This window comes from Spironucleus salmonicida, chromosome 2, assembly GCF_000497125.1.
Source record: "Spironucleus salmonicida strain ATCC 50377 chromosome 2, whole genome shotgun sequence".
NCBI classification, from domain to species: Eukaryota; Fornicata; order Diplomonadida; family Hexamitidae; genus Spironucleus; species Spironucleus salmonicida.
Window position 1 is genome coordinate 413,035 of NC_090597.1, and position 14,037 is coordinate 427,071.

The 14,037-nt window shown below is 33.0% G+C and overlaps 7 protein-coding genes across 7 annotated transcripts; 5 read left to right on the plus strand and 2 right to left on the minus strand. All coding sequences in view use genetic code 6, as the record gives it.

The window, feature by feature from the left end:
* Positions 1 to 100: 100 nt before the first annotated feature.
* On the plus strand, positions 101 to 616 carry SS50377_21451 (Cysteine-rich membrane protein 2; the record flags this gene model as incomplete). Its single annotated transcript, XM_067905373.1, has 1 exon — positions 101 to 616. One exon carries the CDS (start codon positions 101 to 103, stop codon positions 614 to 616), a length of 516 nt encoding a protein of 171 aa, XP_067766690.1.
* Positions 617 to 1,469: 853 nt separating this feature from the next.
* On the minus strand, positions 1,470 to 2,168 carry SS50377_21452 (uncharacterized protein; the record flags this gene model as incomplete). Its single annotated transcript, XM_067905374.1, has 1 exon — positions 1,470 to 2,168. The coding sequence occupies one exon, from the start codon at positions 2,166 to 2,168 to the stop codon at positions 1,470 to 1,472; it is 699 nt and encodes a 232-aa protein (XP_067766691.1).
* A 1,699-nt stretch (positions 2,169 to 3,867) lies between these two features.
* SS50377_21453 (Cysteine-rich membrane protein 2) lies at positions 3,868 to 4,803 on the plus strand (the record flags this gene model as incomplete). The annotated part of the gene is made up of 1 exon (XM_067905375.1): positions 3,868 to 4,803. One exon carries the CDS (start codon positions 3,868 to 3,870, stop codon positions 4,801 to 4,803), a length of 936 nt encoding a protein of 311 aa, XP_067766692.1.
* A 2,158-nt stretch (positions 4,804 to 6,961) lies between these two features.
* SS50377_21454 (Palmitoyl-protein thioesterase) lies at positions 6,962 to 7,714 on the plus strand (the record flags this gene model as incomplete). Its single annotated transcript, XM_067905376.1, has 1 exon — positions 6,962 to 7,714. The coding sequence occupies one exon, from the start codon at positions 6,962 to 6,964 to the stop codon at positions 7,712 to 7,714; it is 753 nt and encodes a 250-aa protein (XP_067766693.1).
* Positions 7,715 to 7,847: 133 nt separating this feature from the next.
* On the minus strand, positions 7,848 to 8,732 carry SS50377_21455 (putative Phosphatidylinositol-4-phosphate 5-kinase; the record flags this gene model as incomplete). The annotated part of the gene is made up of 1 exon (XM_067905377.1): positions 7,848 to 8,732. One exon carries the CDS (start codon positions 8,730 to 8,732, stop codon positions 7,848 to 7,850), a length of 885 nt encoding a protein of 294 aa, XP_067766694.1.
* Positions 8,733 to 9,171: 439 nt separating this feature from the next.
* Positions 9,172 to 10,773, plus strand: SS50377_21456 (Kinase, AGC Akt; the record flags this gene model as incomplete). Its single annotated transcript, XM_067905378.1, has 1 exon — positions 9,172 to 10,773. The coding sequence occupies one exon, from the start codon at positions 9,172 to 9,174 to the stop codon at positions 10,771 to 10,773; it is 1,602 nt and encodes a 533-aa protein (XP_067766695.1).
* Positions 10,774 to 11,314: 541 nt separating this feature from the next.
* Positions 11,315 to 12,856, plus strand: SS50377_21457 (uncharacterized protein; the record flags this gene model as incomplete). Its single annotated transcript, XM_067905379.1, has 1 exon — positions 11,315 to 12,856. One exon carries the CDS (start codon positions 11,315 to 11,317, stop codon positions 12,854 to 12,856), a length of 1,542 nt encoding a protein of 513 aa, XP_067766696.1.
* Between the last annotated feature and the right edge of the window lie 1,181 nt (positions 12,857 to 14,037).

Genomic DNA, 14,037 nt, shown 5'->3' on the forward strand with positions numbered 1-14,037 from the left:
CGAGATAAAGACCTCTGGGAACACTTGTATTCCTTGTCCTGCTTCTTGTAAGAAATGTACTAGCTTGACAAAGTGCAAAGAATGCAAAAATTACCACGATATGAATACTGACTAGACATGCACGGAATAATGCAAAGGGTTTATAGAGGTTTTATAAGCATGCGTAAACAACATAATTATCCCTTGTGGTAGCTACAAGCAATAGACCTCCTGCAGGTGCGGTCCTGTTGCTTAGAACTGCCTCACTTGTTAGGCTACTGCAGTACCAGAGGGTGGAACATGTACAGATGCTCGTTGTACATGTGGAAAAGATAGTCCTGACACTTGCACGGGTTGCATTGATCTGACTAACTATAGATTTGCGAATGAAAAATGCATTGGTCTTGGTACTAATAAATGCTTAACTTGCCTTCCTGGTTATATTTTTAAAGATGATAATTGCACTGATTGTGCAGTAGCGGCTGAAAAAGTAGGGGACTTTTGCGTCATCCCAAGAAAGGAGGCTGGTAACCTCTCAGGTGGCGCGGTAAGCGGAATTATGATTGCTGTGCTTATAGTGGTTGGTACTGTCGGCGGAGGTCTGGCGTATTACTTCATTAAGAGGGCCAATAAGTGAAAATTATTTGAGTTTTTCACATTAATATTCTAGTATTAACATAATATATGAAATTTAATAATTGACTTTTCAGAAATAAATTCTATCATTGTTCCCATTATTAATTTAAATTATGCGAGATATATACTGAATTTAATATTATTGGATCGGAGCTTAATTAAAGCTACTTTTCTAAATAAAATTTCAAAACTCAGCTAGAAATGGTTTACGAAGCTTTAATAAAACGATATTGAGACTGCAAATACCATTGAGCAATATGTATTATTTCTATGCTATTGAATTATTTTAAATGACATGAAATTTCATTATTGTCATTCACTGCGTAATGGATATTATTCCTTAGGTAGCTCTACTATTAGTTAGATTTCATTCTCTTCTAAACTAAGAATAGGTTATTTTAATATAATATATAGTTAATATTAAATTATAATTTGCATGAAGTATCTCTAATATTAACTAGTATCAAATATAGAATGAAATAACTTTGAACATCATGTCTAGTAATTAGGAAATATTACCATGAAACCTAATAACCTTTTACTCTTATGCTAAGCAAAATGTACTAAATCATCCTATATATAAAAAGCACAATCACATTGAATGAAAACTCACTTCCATCCTGCCCGCACCCTAGCAAGACTCTTGACTATTTTAAAATGTCCATATTCTATTATTCCACTTCAGCAACATACCTCTGCTATACCTAGCAGCCTGAGTTTTCTTGGCTCTAGTGGATAAGCCTTAAAACTTGCAGATTCGAAGTCCTTGCTAGCCGTGAATTTATGATTATACACAGCCCTACTCATATGAAAATGCTAATTTTCATCAGTTTACTTGGTACAATCTAAGCAACTCATTAACAAGACACGCTCCAAAACTCGAATCCTAAAATTGCTAAATGCTACAATTTATTAATATACCTAACATAGAATACCACATAATGGCAGGTAACTGTATCACCGCGATATGACCATACTGTTAGGCCCTCCATTTATTGACCCAACTCCGGGTTACTGCCTGCTGCTTCAATGAGTTAAAGAGAATTAGAACTTGCGAGCAGAAATTTGAATTCAAATAAACGTGTTAATGCGGTTCTATACGGGTGTAAACACTCCACAATAATAATATTTGCATCATTTTCTGATATTTAGCACCAAACTAATTATTGATTATACTTTTTTGGTAACCTATGTATGATAAAGATTATTACACCGGGTAGAATAAAATAAAAGTATACAATGAAGTTATTATAATTTATTTTTCCCCATACTTTAGTTGAATCAGCATCAACTAACTAGATATTTTAACTATTGAACTTTTGATATGATTAATTAAAAGTGGTCGTTGTTTTTTCTTGACGATGAACATATAACCACAAAGCCTGCAATTCGACCAACCGTAGCTAACACGTCTATAACTACATCAATAATATACATAATACTTATTTGGTAGTATGTGAATGTAATATACCATTAGTAAGAGAATAATCAGTTTAACATTTAGATATAACCCTGCAGAACTAAGTCACAATCAAAAAATGCTAAAAGATCATTTATGGTTTCAAAAAAAACATATCATAATTTCATTATTCTGTTATGAACCATAAAGAAATTTAGCCTTTCGGACACGGATAAATATCATTTTACTCTTTTTTTGATGGAGGCTTATTACTCTATCTTAAATATTCTTTGCTAATGTTTTGCTTATTATATTTATCATTTATATGTTAAATGTATTGCGATTGAGTTTAGAGTTTGACAGATTTATTATTCTATTATACTATTTTATAGTTTAGATTTTATATTTATTTTACTTGTTATTTAAGAAAATATGTATTATCGTAACTAGGATTATTTTTTATTAAACGTATAAGATTAGGTTTCTGCTATCGTATTTTAATATTGATAATTATATTTTTGTTATATTATTTTAGTTCTTATTCAATTTATTTGCATAGAATTTATTGCGACGTCAGGATTTTCTTAATATTAGAGTTTCATTTATTGGTATGAAAAATGATTCAAATACATAAAACGCCATATTGAATTTGAAAGTTCATACCATTGAATTATTTTCATATTGCAGACCGTTGAAACACAATCGCATACGCGCTCATATTTCTCACGACCCGCTGTAGCCTAAACGAACTTTGAAATGAAGTTTTTAAGTATAATAAAACAGCTTTACAAAATAATTTTTAAATTATGCAAAACATAAATTTCTGTAGCAGCAAAAGGTACAAGAAAAATGAAAAGTGATGTGTACCTTTTGGTTTTGTTAAAATAAATTATTCATAATTGGTTTTATTAAACTGAAATTGATCATGCACTTTTTGCTTCTCTCTGTTCGATTTCCTACTATGTGGTTGTACGGTTTCAGCTATTACTTAAAACTTCGCTATTTGCTAATTGTTTTCATAAAATATACTAAATAATAATTACGCACATTTTTAAATAGCATATGGTAATTTAGAGCTATTAAGTAATTAGTTTGTGTCTGGTATACTAAACTATTTTGTGCTCAACTATTTATTAATACAAGTAATCCTGAAAAATCAATATAATGCAAAAGCCTAGTTAATTCGCTTAAAACGAATTAGAATAAGCAAGTTACATCCAAAGTTTAACACAAATCAGCGAGAAATATATTTTGTGTACATTTAACTTCTTATAAAATATGAAATTTATATCTAAACTAATTTATTTTTCTAATTGACATAATTTAGCTATTAATACCAATTTTTAGCAAATTGCATCTTTTAACCTATTCTATTAAGTATTGTTATTAATGAGAGTATACTATAACCAAGCATCAGAAATTATTCAATCACTATATCCAATTGGTTCATTATTTATAATTCACTAAATATATTATAATAAATGAAGTAACTATAATCTGTTTGTATCTTATCATATGTGTATAATAATTATAAAATGAACCACCAAATTATATTTTACAAAAGCAATATTACATATGTATAAACTGATAATTCATTAAATGAAAAGTCTGTTAACCTGAAAGTGTTTATTAGATAGATATAGGTTAATTTATGAAGTTTCTGTAATAATTAAGTATTTAAATATAACCATTTATATTAATATAATCTATTTTTATATAAGTATATCCAATCTGTGATTTAATAATTATATATTACTACAATTAATATAGTATTATTGCTGTTTAAAAACTAAAACTCATATCATCATTTACATCAAGTTTAATATAATATTTCGAAGTTCTATTTTCAGAAAATGACCGAAACTGGGACTTGCTCAAATACCGTCCTCAACTGCAAGGCTGGATATTTTTGCCCTGCAGAAGATTCAACGACCGTAAATTGTGAGCCATGCTCTGAAGATATGGTATATGGGTAAAGTTGTTACTGCTAAGACAGCAAATACATAAGCAACTGCCAAGAATGTGCGGGAAATCAATGCTCTAAATGCGTGCGTAATACATTTTTATCAAATAATAAATGTCTCGACTGTCCTTCAAACTGCGATACCTGTGCAAATAACAATTCTTGCATTACGTGCTCCGAAGGCTACGAAAAGAACCAAAATACCGGAATTTGTGAAGTATCCTGTAAAAACGAAGATGGTTATCAGCCCATTGAAGTATATTTAGGTGAACAATCTACATAAATGGCTTTATCTCGCATTGCGAATTGCATCCTTTCCGATTCAGACAAAATTTGCTATTTCTGCAGCCCTCAAGGATATGTCACTACAGTAGAAGGATAATGTACTAAAAATTGCGAAAATATTTAAAACGGAAACTACTGCAAAGACGGTGTTCCAACGGCGTGTGTTGAAGGTCTGACGTCATAATGCACGTGTGGCATTGCTAAAAATTGTGAGTCTTGTGATGAAACCGGAAACAAGTGCAAAAAGTGTTTGCCTCATATATAAGTTGACTCAACTGGAGAATGCGGAAAATGCGATGATGGATACGAATTACATGCTAAACTGTGCTGGTTATCTGAAATTAAGGATCCACCAGCTCCACCGCCAGTTCCAGTTCCAGGACCAGTTCCAGTTGTTGTAAATAAGTTGGGTGGTGGTGCTATCGCAGGAATCACAATAGCTGTAGTGATAGTTGTAGGGGTAGTTTGTGTCGGCACATTTTTGTTTCTGAAAAAGAAATTTTACAATGTTGCTGTAGAAATAAGAAATAATTTAAAGTGATTTAAAATATGCTTAAATTAGATTTTTTTAATAAATAAGTCTTCAGTCTTTGGCTTGGTAGTACTTGTTATAAAAATATCTATAATTATAGGAAAAATTAAAAATAAATACTGTTAAAACTCTCTGTATTACAGCAATAAATCCTTTTAATACAAATGTGTAGTTAACACTTCATACTGTAAAACTTATTTTAAGAAAAAATTATCAACAAAGAATTTAAAACTTATGATATATACTATAATATTTCATGTTAAACTTTTTATATTCTATTATAAGAAAAAAGTTATTTTTATTTTTCTTCTTTCTCTCTGATATTTTATGTTATTTATATTGACTTTAATTACTTTTCATCTTTTCATGACATAATCTACACTAATTAAACTTACCTTAGCATTTACTGCAGCATGCATGTAAACTGACATCAGAAGCATTCACATTAGTTTTTTAGTTTTAGAAATATGTTCCTATTATATAGGGAAAGTATCATGAATTTATCAGTACTTTATTATAGGCAAATCATATATAAGACTAAGTAATAATTTATCCAAGTATTTTCTAAGTCATATGTTAAATTTTGATTCAAATTTTACCAGAACAAAAACTGCTAGCAAGACAAATCTACAAAAGATACAAAAATACATGAGTAGCCCAAAAACTTAGCTTGCGTTCTATTAAATGATTTAAAGATAATACGTAAAGTTATACAACTCTCCCATATTTGCTATTAGATATTTATTTCCCAGGTGACAACCTATCGTACTAATTTCCACCAGCATCGTAAGTAATAAATAACATACTCGGTGTGGCCAACACATACAACTTTGGTATTTTTATCTTTCCATTCTGTAACTCAAAAATTGCGACATTTTGCTGATACATATTAGAACAATTTTAAGTCCTTTTATTGGCATGAAAACTTATATCTATTGATTCTTATAGTTCCAATTAGTCTTCTTTTATGTCTTATGTAAATTATATTGATTCAAATGAAGTAAGTAACTCTCTATAGTTAAGAGTGTTAAATAATCATTATAGAGCTTAGCAATATATTGAATATATCTTACAATTTATTACTTCCACTATTTTATTGCAAAATTTCACTGTGTAGCAATATCCCATAAATGAATCACCACATAGTCTAAACAGTAAACTTCACGTACAAGGTTTAGAGGATGTTTATGCTTTATGTTTACATACTCCCTTATACCAACTTATAGCTAATCAATAGCTTTGTGATCCATAAATTGTGTTTTAATCCATTCTTCACAAATATCTTCGCATTATATTTATACAGCGTTGAACGAAGTCATTGGATACTTTATTTATATCTAGTGTATGTGCTTTTTTATCATTCTACTTGCTCATTAAATTTAACTGGAAGTATTTTCATCTTGCACTAGCTAGTGTTTCTACTATTATACGTTCTCATTCTCATATATATCATTTTGTGATAAAAGATTTAGTATCAGCTGTTATTTTAGCCCTTGCTCCCCACAACCTCATTAAAATATCAAGCAGGTCAATATTTATAAAAATAAATAACTGGATAGTAATTATTTTACAGCAGCTGATGCTAGTGTATGCCTTAGTTAAAATAATGACTTAATCTAGAAGTGGGTATATTTTCATCATAGTACTTTAGATACTAAAGTATTTGGAGTTATCCATCGTTACTGTTTACTAGAATTCTTAAAAACGTAGTTGCATATGTTTAGTAGTTGATTCTAGAACTGGTAGCTATAATTATTAATTAAAAATGATTATTAAGTGGGCTCCAAAATTTGGTCAATTTTCAGAATTTGGAGTGGTAAATAAATAAGCATGAATTGAAAATTAATCTCCTAAAGCAAAATAAAGTAAAAGTAAATAATATAATTATTATGTTATGGTCCTGTACCAGTATATCATTTTACGACAAAAAATCAAAACATACTTAGGTACTTCAGTGTTAAAAAGATACTGTAAAATATTTACGGATTGAATATTTTATATAAGCTTATTGATAATCATATCAATATAATAATATAATGCATTTATTTATGATTCTAATTAAAATTGATTTCATTTTTAGAATGTTTGGAATCTTACTTGCTCAATATCGTATTGTCTTGGTTCATGGTTATTCCTAATCTGAAATTACCTTGATTATATGAGGAAGATGATTAAAAAGGAAATTCCCGACACAATTGTAGTAAACTGTGAAATTGGAAGTGGTAAATGGGACTCCATGTTTATGGATATATCACACCAAATAAAGCTTCTAGTATAATGTATCAATTAACATAAAATTACTACGCATGGATATATTGGTGTTGGACATAGTTAAGGTGCATATTTAATGAGAGCTTTGTTAGAAGAATTTAATCATGAAATGGCTCCAATGGTTAGATTTATTTCTCTCTCGGGTCCATAGGGCGGGTTTTTCTGTGGGGTTTAATCTAAGTGTTGGGGAAAATAATTACCTAGGCTTGTCTAGAAATTGATCTTTTTGTTAGAGTATTCTAGGATTATTTAGGTTAATATCGCACCTTCTCAATATTGGAGAAATCCGTATAAATTAAAAGCATTCACTAAAAATGCTAGATCTTTGCCATTTATAGATAATTAACGACGATATAATCAGTAAAGGAAAATAAATTTTATGTCAGTAGATAAAATTATTTTATTTGGAGGAGAAACTGATGAAACTATTTCACCATGGTAAAGTGCATTTTTGGGGTATGGAAAGTTAATTCTGACTCAGAAGCAGAACTGTATTATGAACGGGATATATACAAAAATGATACATTTGGGCTAAAATCTATGGTTGAATAAGATAGGGTTATTTTTGAAACTATAGCACTATTTCATGGTGAATATGTTACAGATGAATAGTTTATATTACAGAGACTTATGCCATATTTACGAATGAGATGATAATTCACAAATATTTAATCTATTAATATAAAATTAAGTTTTTTATCCCTACATCAAATTATTCAAAGACAAGTAATCTAAACATTCTTCAATAGTCGTAACATGGCTCAATATATTAATTTATCAGCTCACTGAACACCTACATGCCTAGGAAGTTCCACAGGTACCCATCTTAACTTAATACTCTTCATATCTTCAATTTTACCGATTTCATATTTAATAGTTTTTCTGACTCTTTTAGGTGGTAATAATGACCTTAATGTCTTCTCTCTTGGATCAGGCTTTTCAGCACCTTCTTCCTCTGGCTCTTTTTCTTCTTCGCCTTCTTCACCCTCTTTCTTCTAATCTAACTTTTCTTAGTCTTCAGCCATCTCATCCTCAATAGATTTTTCAATGTCCTCTTCATTCTCATTCTCATTCTCGTTTTCTATCTCTTCCTCTTCTTTAATAATTGGATTGATTTCAATAAATTCTCCCTACTATTCCCAGTTACCATTAACCCACTTACCTTCTCCGAATGGCTAATTTAATCTAAATCCACCAATCCACTTGCTACCATCTCTGAGTGTCAACTCACCTTAAATTATTCTACCAAATTCAAAAGTCCCAGTAGAAATTGAGTCACATGAACGATAGTAATACTTACCCTTTCCGTGAGGAAGGCCTTTAAGCCATTCACCTTCATAATAATCGAGATTAGGGTATTCTATTCTGCCGTAGCCTTCTCTCACTGAATTTACAAATTCTCCCTCATAAACTGTACCATTAGCGTATCTCATAGTACCGCGACCATTTCTGAGTCCATTTTAATAAGCACCATGATACTTAACACCTAGATAAGCAAAACGATAAGTACCCTGACCAGAGCGGAGACCGGATTCAAAGTTTCCAACATACACATCTTTATTAGGATATTCCGAACGTCCACGTCCATGACGCTCGCCAAGTTCATTTCTAGGACCGTCGTATCTTCCTATATTAATAATAGGTACTTCTGGTGATTCGTCTTCCATTAAATTTGGAGTGGTAAAATTGCGCAATTTTTTTCAATATAAGTGCTATTTATATATCAGGTTATGGATTGATATTTGATGCTAAAAATATGAACTTTATTGCGTATTCTTTATTTGTTAAACATTTGCTTATTATCTATTAAAGGAGACTCAAAATCACAATTAAGAAAGTTGTATTTATTACATACATCTAAAATCAACGTTAAAAATAAACTTAAATGGAAACTCCAATTTTGATAGCTCTCCGACGTCACCAAGCCCGCAACATAATCTAACGCTAATTAGGACCAGCGGACATTATTTTTAGTATTTTTTTCTTAATTTTTAAAGTGCTTTCACTTAATCTTTTTCCCCACTCCAATAATACATATTTCTAACTTAAAATTAAATTTATATAATAATGATATATCTATCAGTTTTCACCACTTCAAAAAATTTAATGCACCCCTTAAACTTCCTCCTAACGCGCACCTCGAAGTTCGGTAAGAAAACACAGAAAACGCTATCATTAGCTCCGAATGCTGTCTCTTCCGCCTCGCAAAAATTTGACAAAAAAGCGTCGTAAATTCACGGCCTGCACGTCTCACGGACCAACAAAAACGCCTTTGCGATTTCGCTCATCGAGCCCGTTATTTTCGAAACCGACGAGGCAGACCAGGTCGCGCAGATCATAGAGGCCTGGAGGGAGCTCAAACTCGGCCAGATCTTCTACGACGACGAGATTTTGACCGTTCAGGGCGAGGAACCGCCGCAGACCCCAAAAATCGCCCAAACGCAGCCAATATCCTAACAAACCTCCCAGCAAAACGCCCCGCTAACGGTCCAAAAAATCCAGCCGCAATCGCCGCCGCTAAACCACGGAAACGCGAACCCGCTGGCCATGCACCACCTTTCGAAGCTCCCGCGCTTCCCGAAGCCCCCAAATTCGGCAGAAAAGCTCATGAAACCGCAGAATTTCGAACTGGTCGCCAGCGTCGGAAAAGGCAGTTTCGGCCAGGTATTTCTCGTGCGGCGCGTTGACGACAACCGCTTTTTCGCGATGAAAGTGCTCAAAAAACGCGCAGTAATCGACAGGAAGCAGCTGAACCACCTGCGCGCCGAGCACACGATTTTGCAGTCCGTGACGCACCCGTACTGCGTGAAACTGCACCATTCCTTCCAGACCAGAACGCGCCTTTTCTTCATTCTGGACTTCGCGCTGGGCGGCGAAATGTTCCACCACCTGAAGAAACAGGGCCAGTTTCCTGAAATTCTGTCCATTTTCTACCTCGCGGAGGCCGTTCTCGCCTTCGAATATTTGCACGAATTCGACATCGTTTTCAGGGACACGAAGCCCGAAAACCTGCTTCTGGACGGCTACGGACACGTCGTTTTGACCGATTTCGGCCTCGCGAAGTGCGGCGTTTCGGCCGATTCTACAGATTCAATCGGATATTCTACGAAAACTTTCTGCGGGACGCCGGATTACCTGAGCGCCGAAATCGTCGCCAGCGTCGCGCACGGGAAGGCCGTTGACGTCTGGAGCGTCGGGGCGCTCCTGTACGAAATGCTCGTCGGCCAGGCGCCGTTCAGCTACGGAAACGGCGCCGGAACGGCTCCGAATCGCAGCGAGCTCTACAGGCGGATTCTGCGCGGAAACGTCATCTTCCCGGCGCACGTTTCGGAGCCCGCGCGGCAGCTCATTCTGGCCTGCATGCAGCGGCGCCCCAAGGACCGGCCCACGATGGCCGAATTGCGCGATTTCGAGCTCTTCCAGGGCGTGAATTGGGAGAAACTGGCGCGCAGGGAGGTCCCGCCGCCGCAGAAGATCAAAATCGAGGAGAACTGCATAAAGGCCGTCGAGGGCCGCCTGGCGCAGAATTCGGGCGACAGCATCTACAAGTACATCATGCCTGACAACCTCGTGGCGCATTTCGACCCCAGGTTCACGCAGGAGCCGCCCACGCTCGCCCCGAGCACCGCGCAGGACGGCGTTACGGCGGAGGAGGACAAGAATTTCAGGGAGTTCAACTGGACCAGTCCGGATGCGTTCAGGTAGTGAGGGGGTTGAGTTGAGTTGAGTTGGGGTGTTATATCAGTTAGTGAGGGGATTTTGATGAAATTTGGGGTGTTATATCAGGTGATTTTGGGGATTTTGATGAAATCTGATGAAATCTGATGAAATCTGATGAAATTTAAATGGCTAAAACGCAAGATTTGGGGTAAGTAGGTGACATTAAAATGCTGGGCGATTAGCGCGAAATCAGTGAAATGAAATTCTGCAGTTCGGGTTTAAAATCGATAAAATCGTGTTGGGGTTGGCGCGAAACGTCGAAAGAAAGGTGAAACGTGAAAAGCGAAGTTGATTAGAAAATATATAATAATAGCTAATTTTGGAGTGAAAAATAATATCAATTATATATGTTAACAAAGTGAATTTAAAAAGAAGTGGAATTTGATAATTTAGTTTTTAATATATTAATATTATGTAAATTATAATATAATTATAAGATTAGTAGTTTAAAAAATAAATTGAAGTAAAAACCTAGTTTTCTAACTAACTATAAACTATATAAAACTATGAGATATTCGTAGTTTCCAAAATGCTCAACGTACTGTGCGTTTAGCTAGCCTCCTGCTACACCAGCGCGCAGCTGCAGTACAACGAGAACCTGCAGACGACGACGGTGGTGCTCGAGTCGTTTCTCAACCCGGAATGCCAGCAGTTCCAGGACGAGATCAACCTCACCGTGACGTTTTACAACGACTGGGCTCCTATCACGTTTATCCAGCCGAGGTTCAATTACTCCAGCTTCTCGTAGGTAGTTATGACTCAAACCGTCATAAAGTCAACTCCTGCTGCCCTGGAGTCTCTTCCCACGTTTGCAGAGCTCAACATCTCCAACCTGGCCTACTGGACGCTCGTCCGGGTCGTCTTCCTCGGCAGGCAGGTCGCCCAGATGGACCGCTGCTTTGACTAGAGCCGCAGTTAATTTGAAGTTTAACTTACTAACTTTAGCTTCGTCCTTGGCTTAACTCCAGCCTGCTTAGAAGAAATACGAGTCCATTCATTGGAGTTTCAGTATTAATTTAATATGAAAGCTGGGACAGTATAAATAATACGAACTGGTGTTGGTTAAAATTGTGAGATCCTTGACACATCACTTAGATGTTGGAATTATGATGACTATTTAGATGATGTATAACAACCTTTCACCACTCCTCTCATAAAATTTTTTATTCCATAAGACGATGTGATATATTCAACAGAAATAGTATTTGAGAAGGTTGTAATCGGTCGTGTGGGAGGATTTTTTGAGAATTGTTAGGCTTAATTTTTCTTAGATAATTATTACATATAGTTTGACATAACTAAAAATGAAACAATTTAGGCTATTTTTGCAGATAATATAGGAGACTTTACTAAAATTATTTACCGTATTACAGCTGAAATTGGGACAACAGTTATAATGCTTTAATTTGTATAAACATATTATGATCCTTTTTAACGTATTTTATCACAAAAATGCTATGACTAAGAATGTATAGACAATCTAAAGTTAATTAGAACAAACTTAGATACAGCTAGACTATATCTTGACCTTGTCAGTTATACTGAAATGAACATGAACATAATTGTTGGATCCCCTGTTGAGTAGATAGTAGCATGCTTTAGACGACAGGTTACTACTATAACATCTAAAAATAGTTTTTGCGTATAGCTAGAACAGGCTGGAATGTTCTCAATCTCTCCATTTTGTAACAGAATGACAAACAATATGACAGTAGATGCATTATTTTATAGTAAGGATACAACAAATTTATCATAAAAAGACAAAATTAATGCTGTAAAAACAGTATAATTCGATTTTTAGAATCCGATCGTTTGTTTTGAAAGTGATGATGACGCTGCTATTTAAGAATTAAGACATGAAGGAGTATTGGGTATTATGACTTTATCTGGAAAAGGCTTTTAATTTATTGTAGCTGGATACTAGATATGTAGTGGAGAATATAATTTAGTCTATTATATAGTATTTACAATCGCTGGGATATTAATAACTCTTTGCTTAGTAGATACTATTATAAAATTAATAGTTTTAGTTAATATTCTCAAAGCATCTAAAAAATCAAGAAAACTATGAATGATTATAAATTACTCTTGCATAGTTATTTATTTTAATAGTATTGCAGTCACGGTTTAAATGTTTACAAAAAATACTTTAATTTTAGTTATCAAAAGTCTTAATGCTTATTGTTAATTAAATAAACATTATTAACCTATTACCTAGTTGCTTTATTCTCATAAATAATTATTTGCGATCGTAAATCAAATCAAAAAGAAATTATTTATAGTAAAAAATGATTAAAATTATAAAGAATCATAAGTATACGAAAATATCACCATAGTGAATGATAATGATAAAAACTATGCTATATATGATAGTATTAAAATTAATGCATGTAATAATTCCAAATGTGAGCAGTCTTAAGCATAATACCCTAAACTAGAAATTATATAATAAATAATATACCTTAAAGAATGTATCATTTTATATTAGAAAACGCGAGCGCTTATTAATAGTAAATACTGAGCAGGTGTTAATTATTAAATTTTATTGAAAGAAAGATTTAATAAGGTTCGGTGTATTCATTTTCGAAAATCATATAACTATGTAATCTTAGTCTAATAATATATATAATAATTTTATTTCTACTAATTTCAGTATTAATAAATTTATCTATTAAGAAACTAAAAATATTAATAACATAAAGTATCTAATAATAAAAATAAATTAGCAATAAAAATAACTAATGATAGTTATGAATAATATTCAGAAAGTATGTTATGTATTAATTTCATAAAATGGTAAACATTTTTAATAATAAGGCTCGCTCTCAGAACATCTGTAATATTGCTTATAAACTTATATATTAGTTTTAAACTAAACATAAAAGTAAGCTGTAATTACAGATTAAAAATATTTTAATAAAATGCTGTATTTTATTTATTTTATGATAATTTAAGATATTACTTTTTAAAAAGATTACCATCTTAGAAAGTTATATGTTAATTCAAACCTATAAACACATAATTTTTTATTTAATAAATTTGAGATTTACAATTTTACTGAATCGAAAGCTGTTTTAAAATAAATTATAATCAATAATTCAAAACTTATTATAATTTCTTTTAATCAATTCTAAAACTTATATAATATAAACCATTGATGTTTTATTACTTGACAGAATAAATTCCTATTTTTTCTTACTAAGCACTACCTTATAATACTATATATCAATGTAACATGGTAAATAGGTTAAT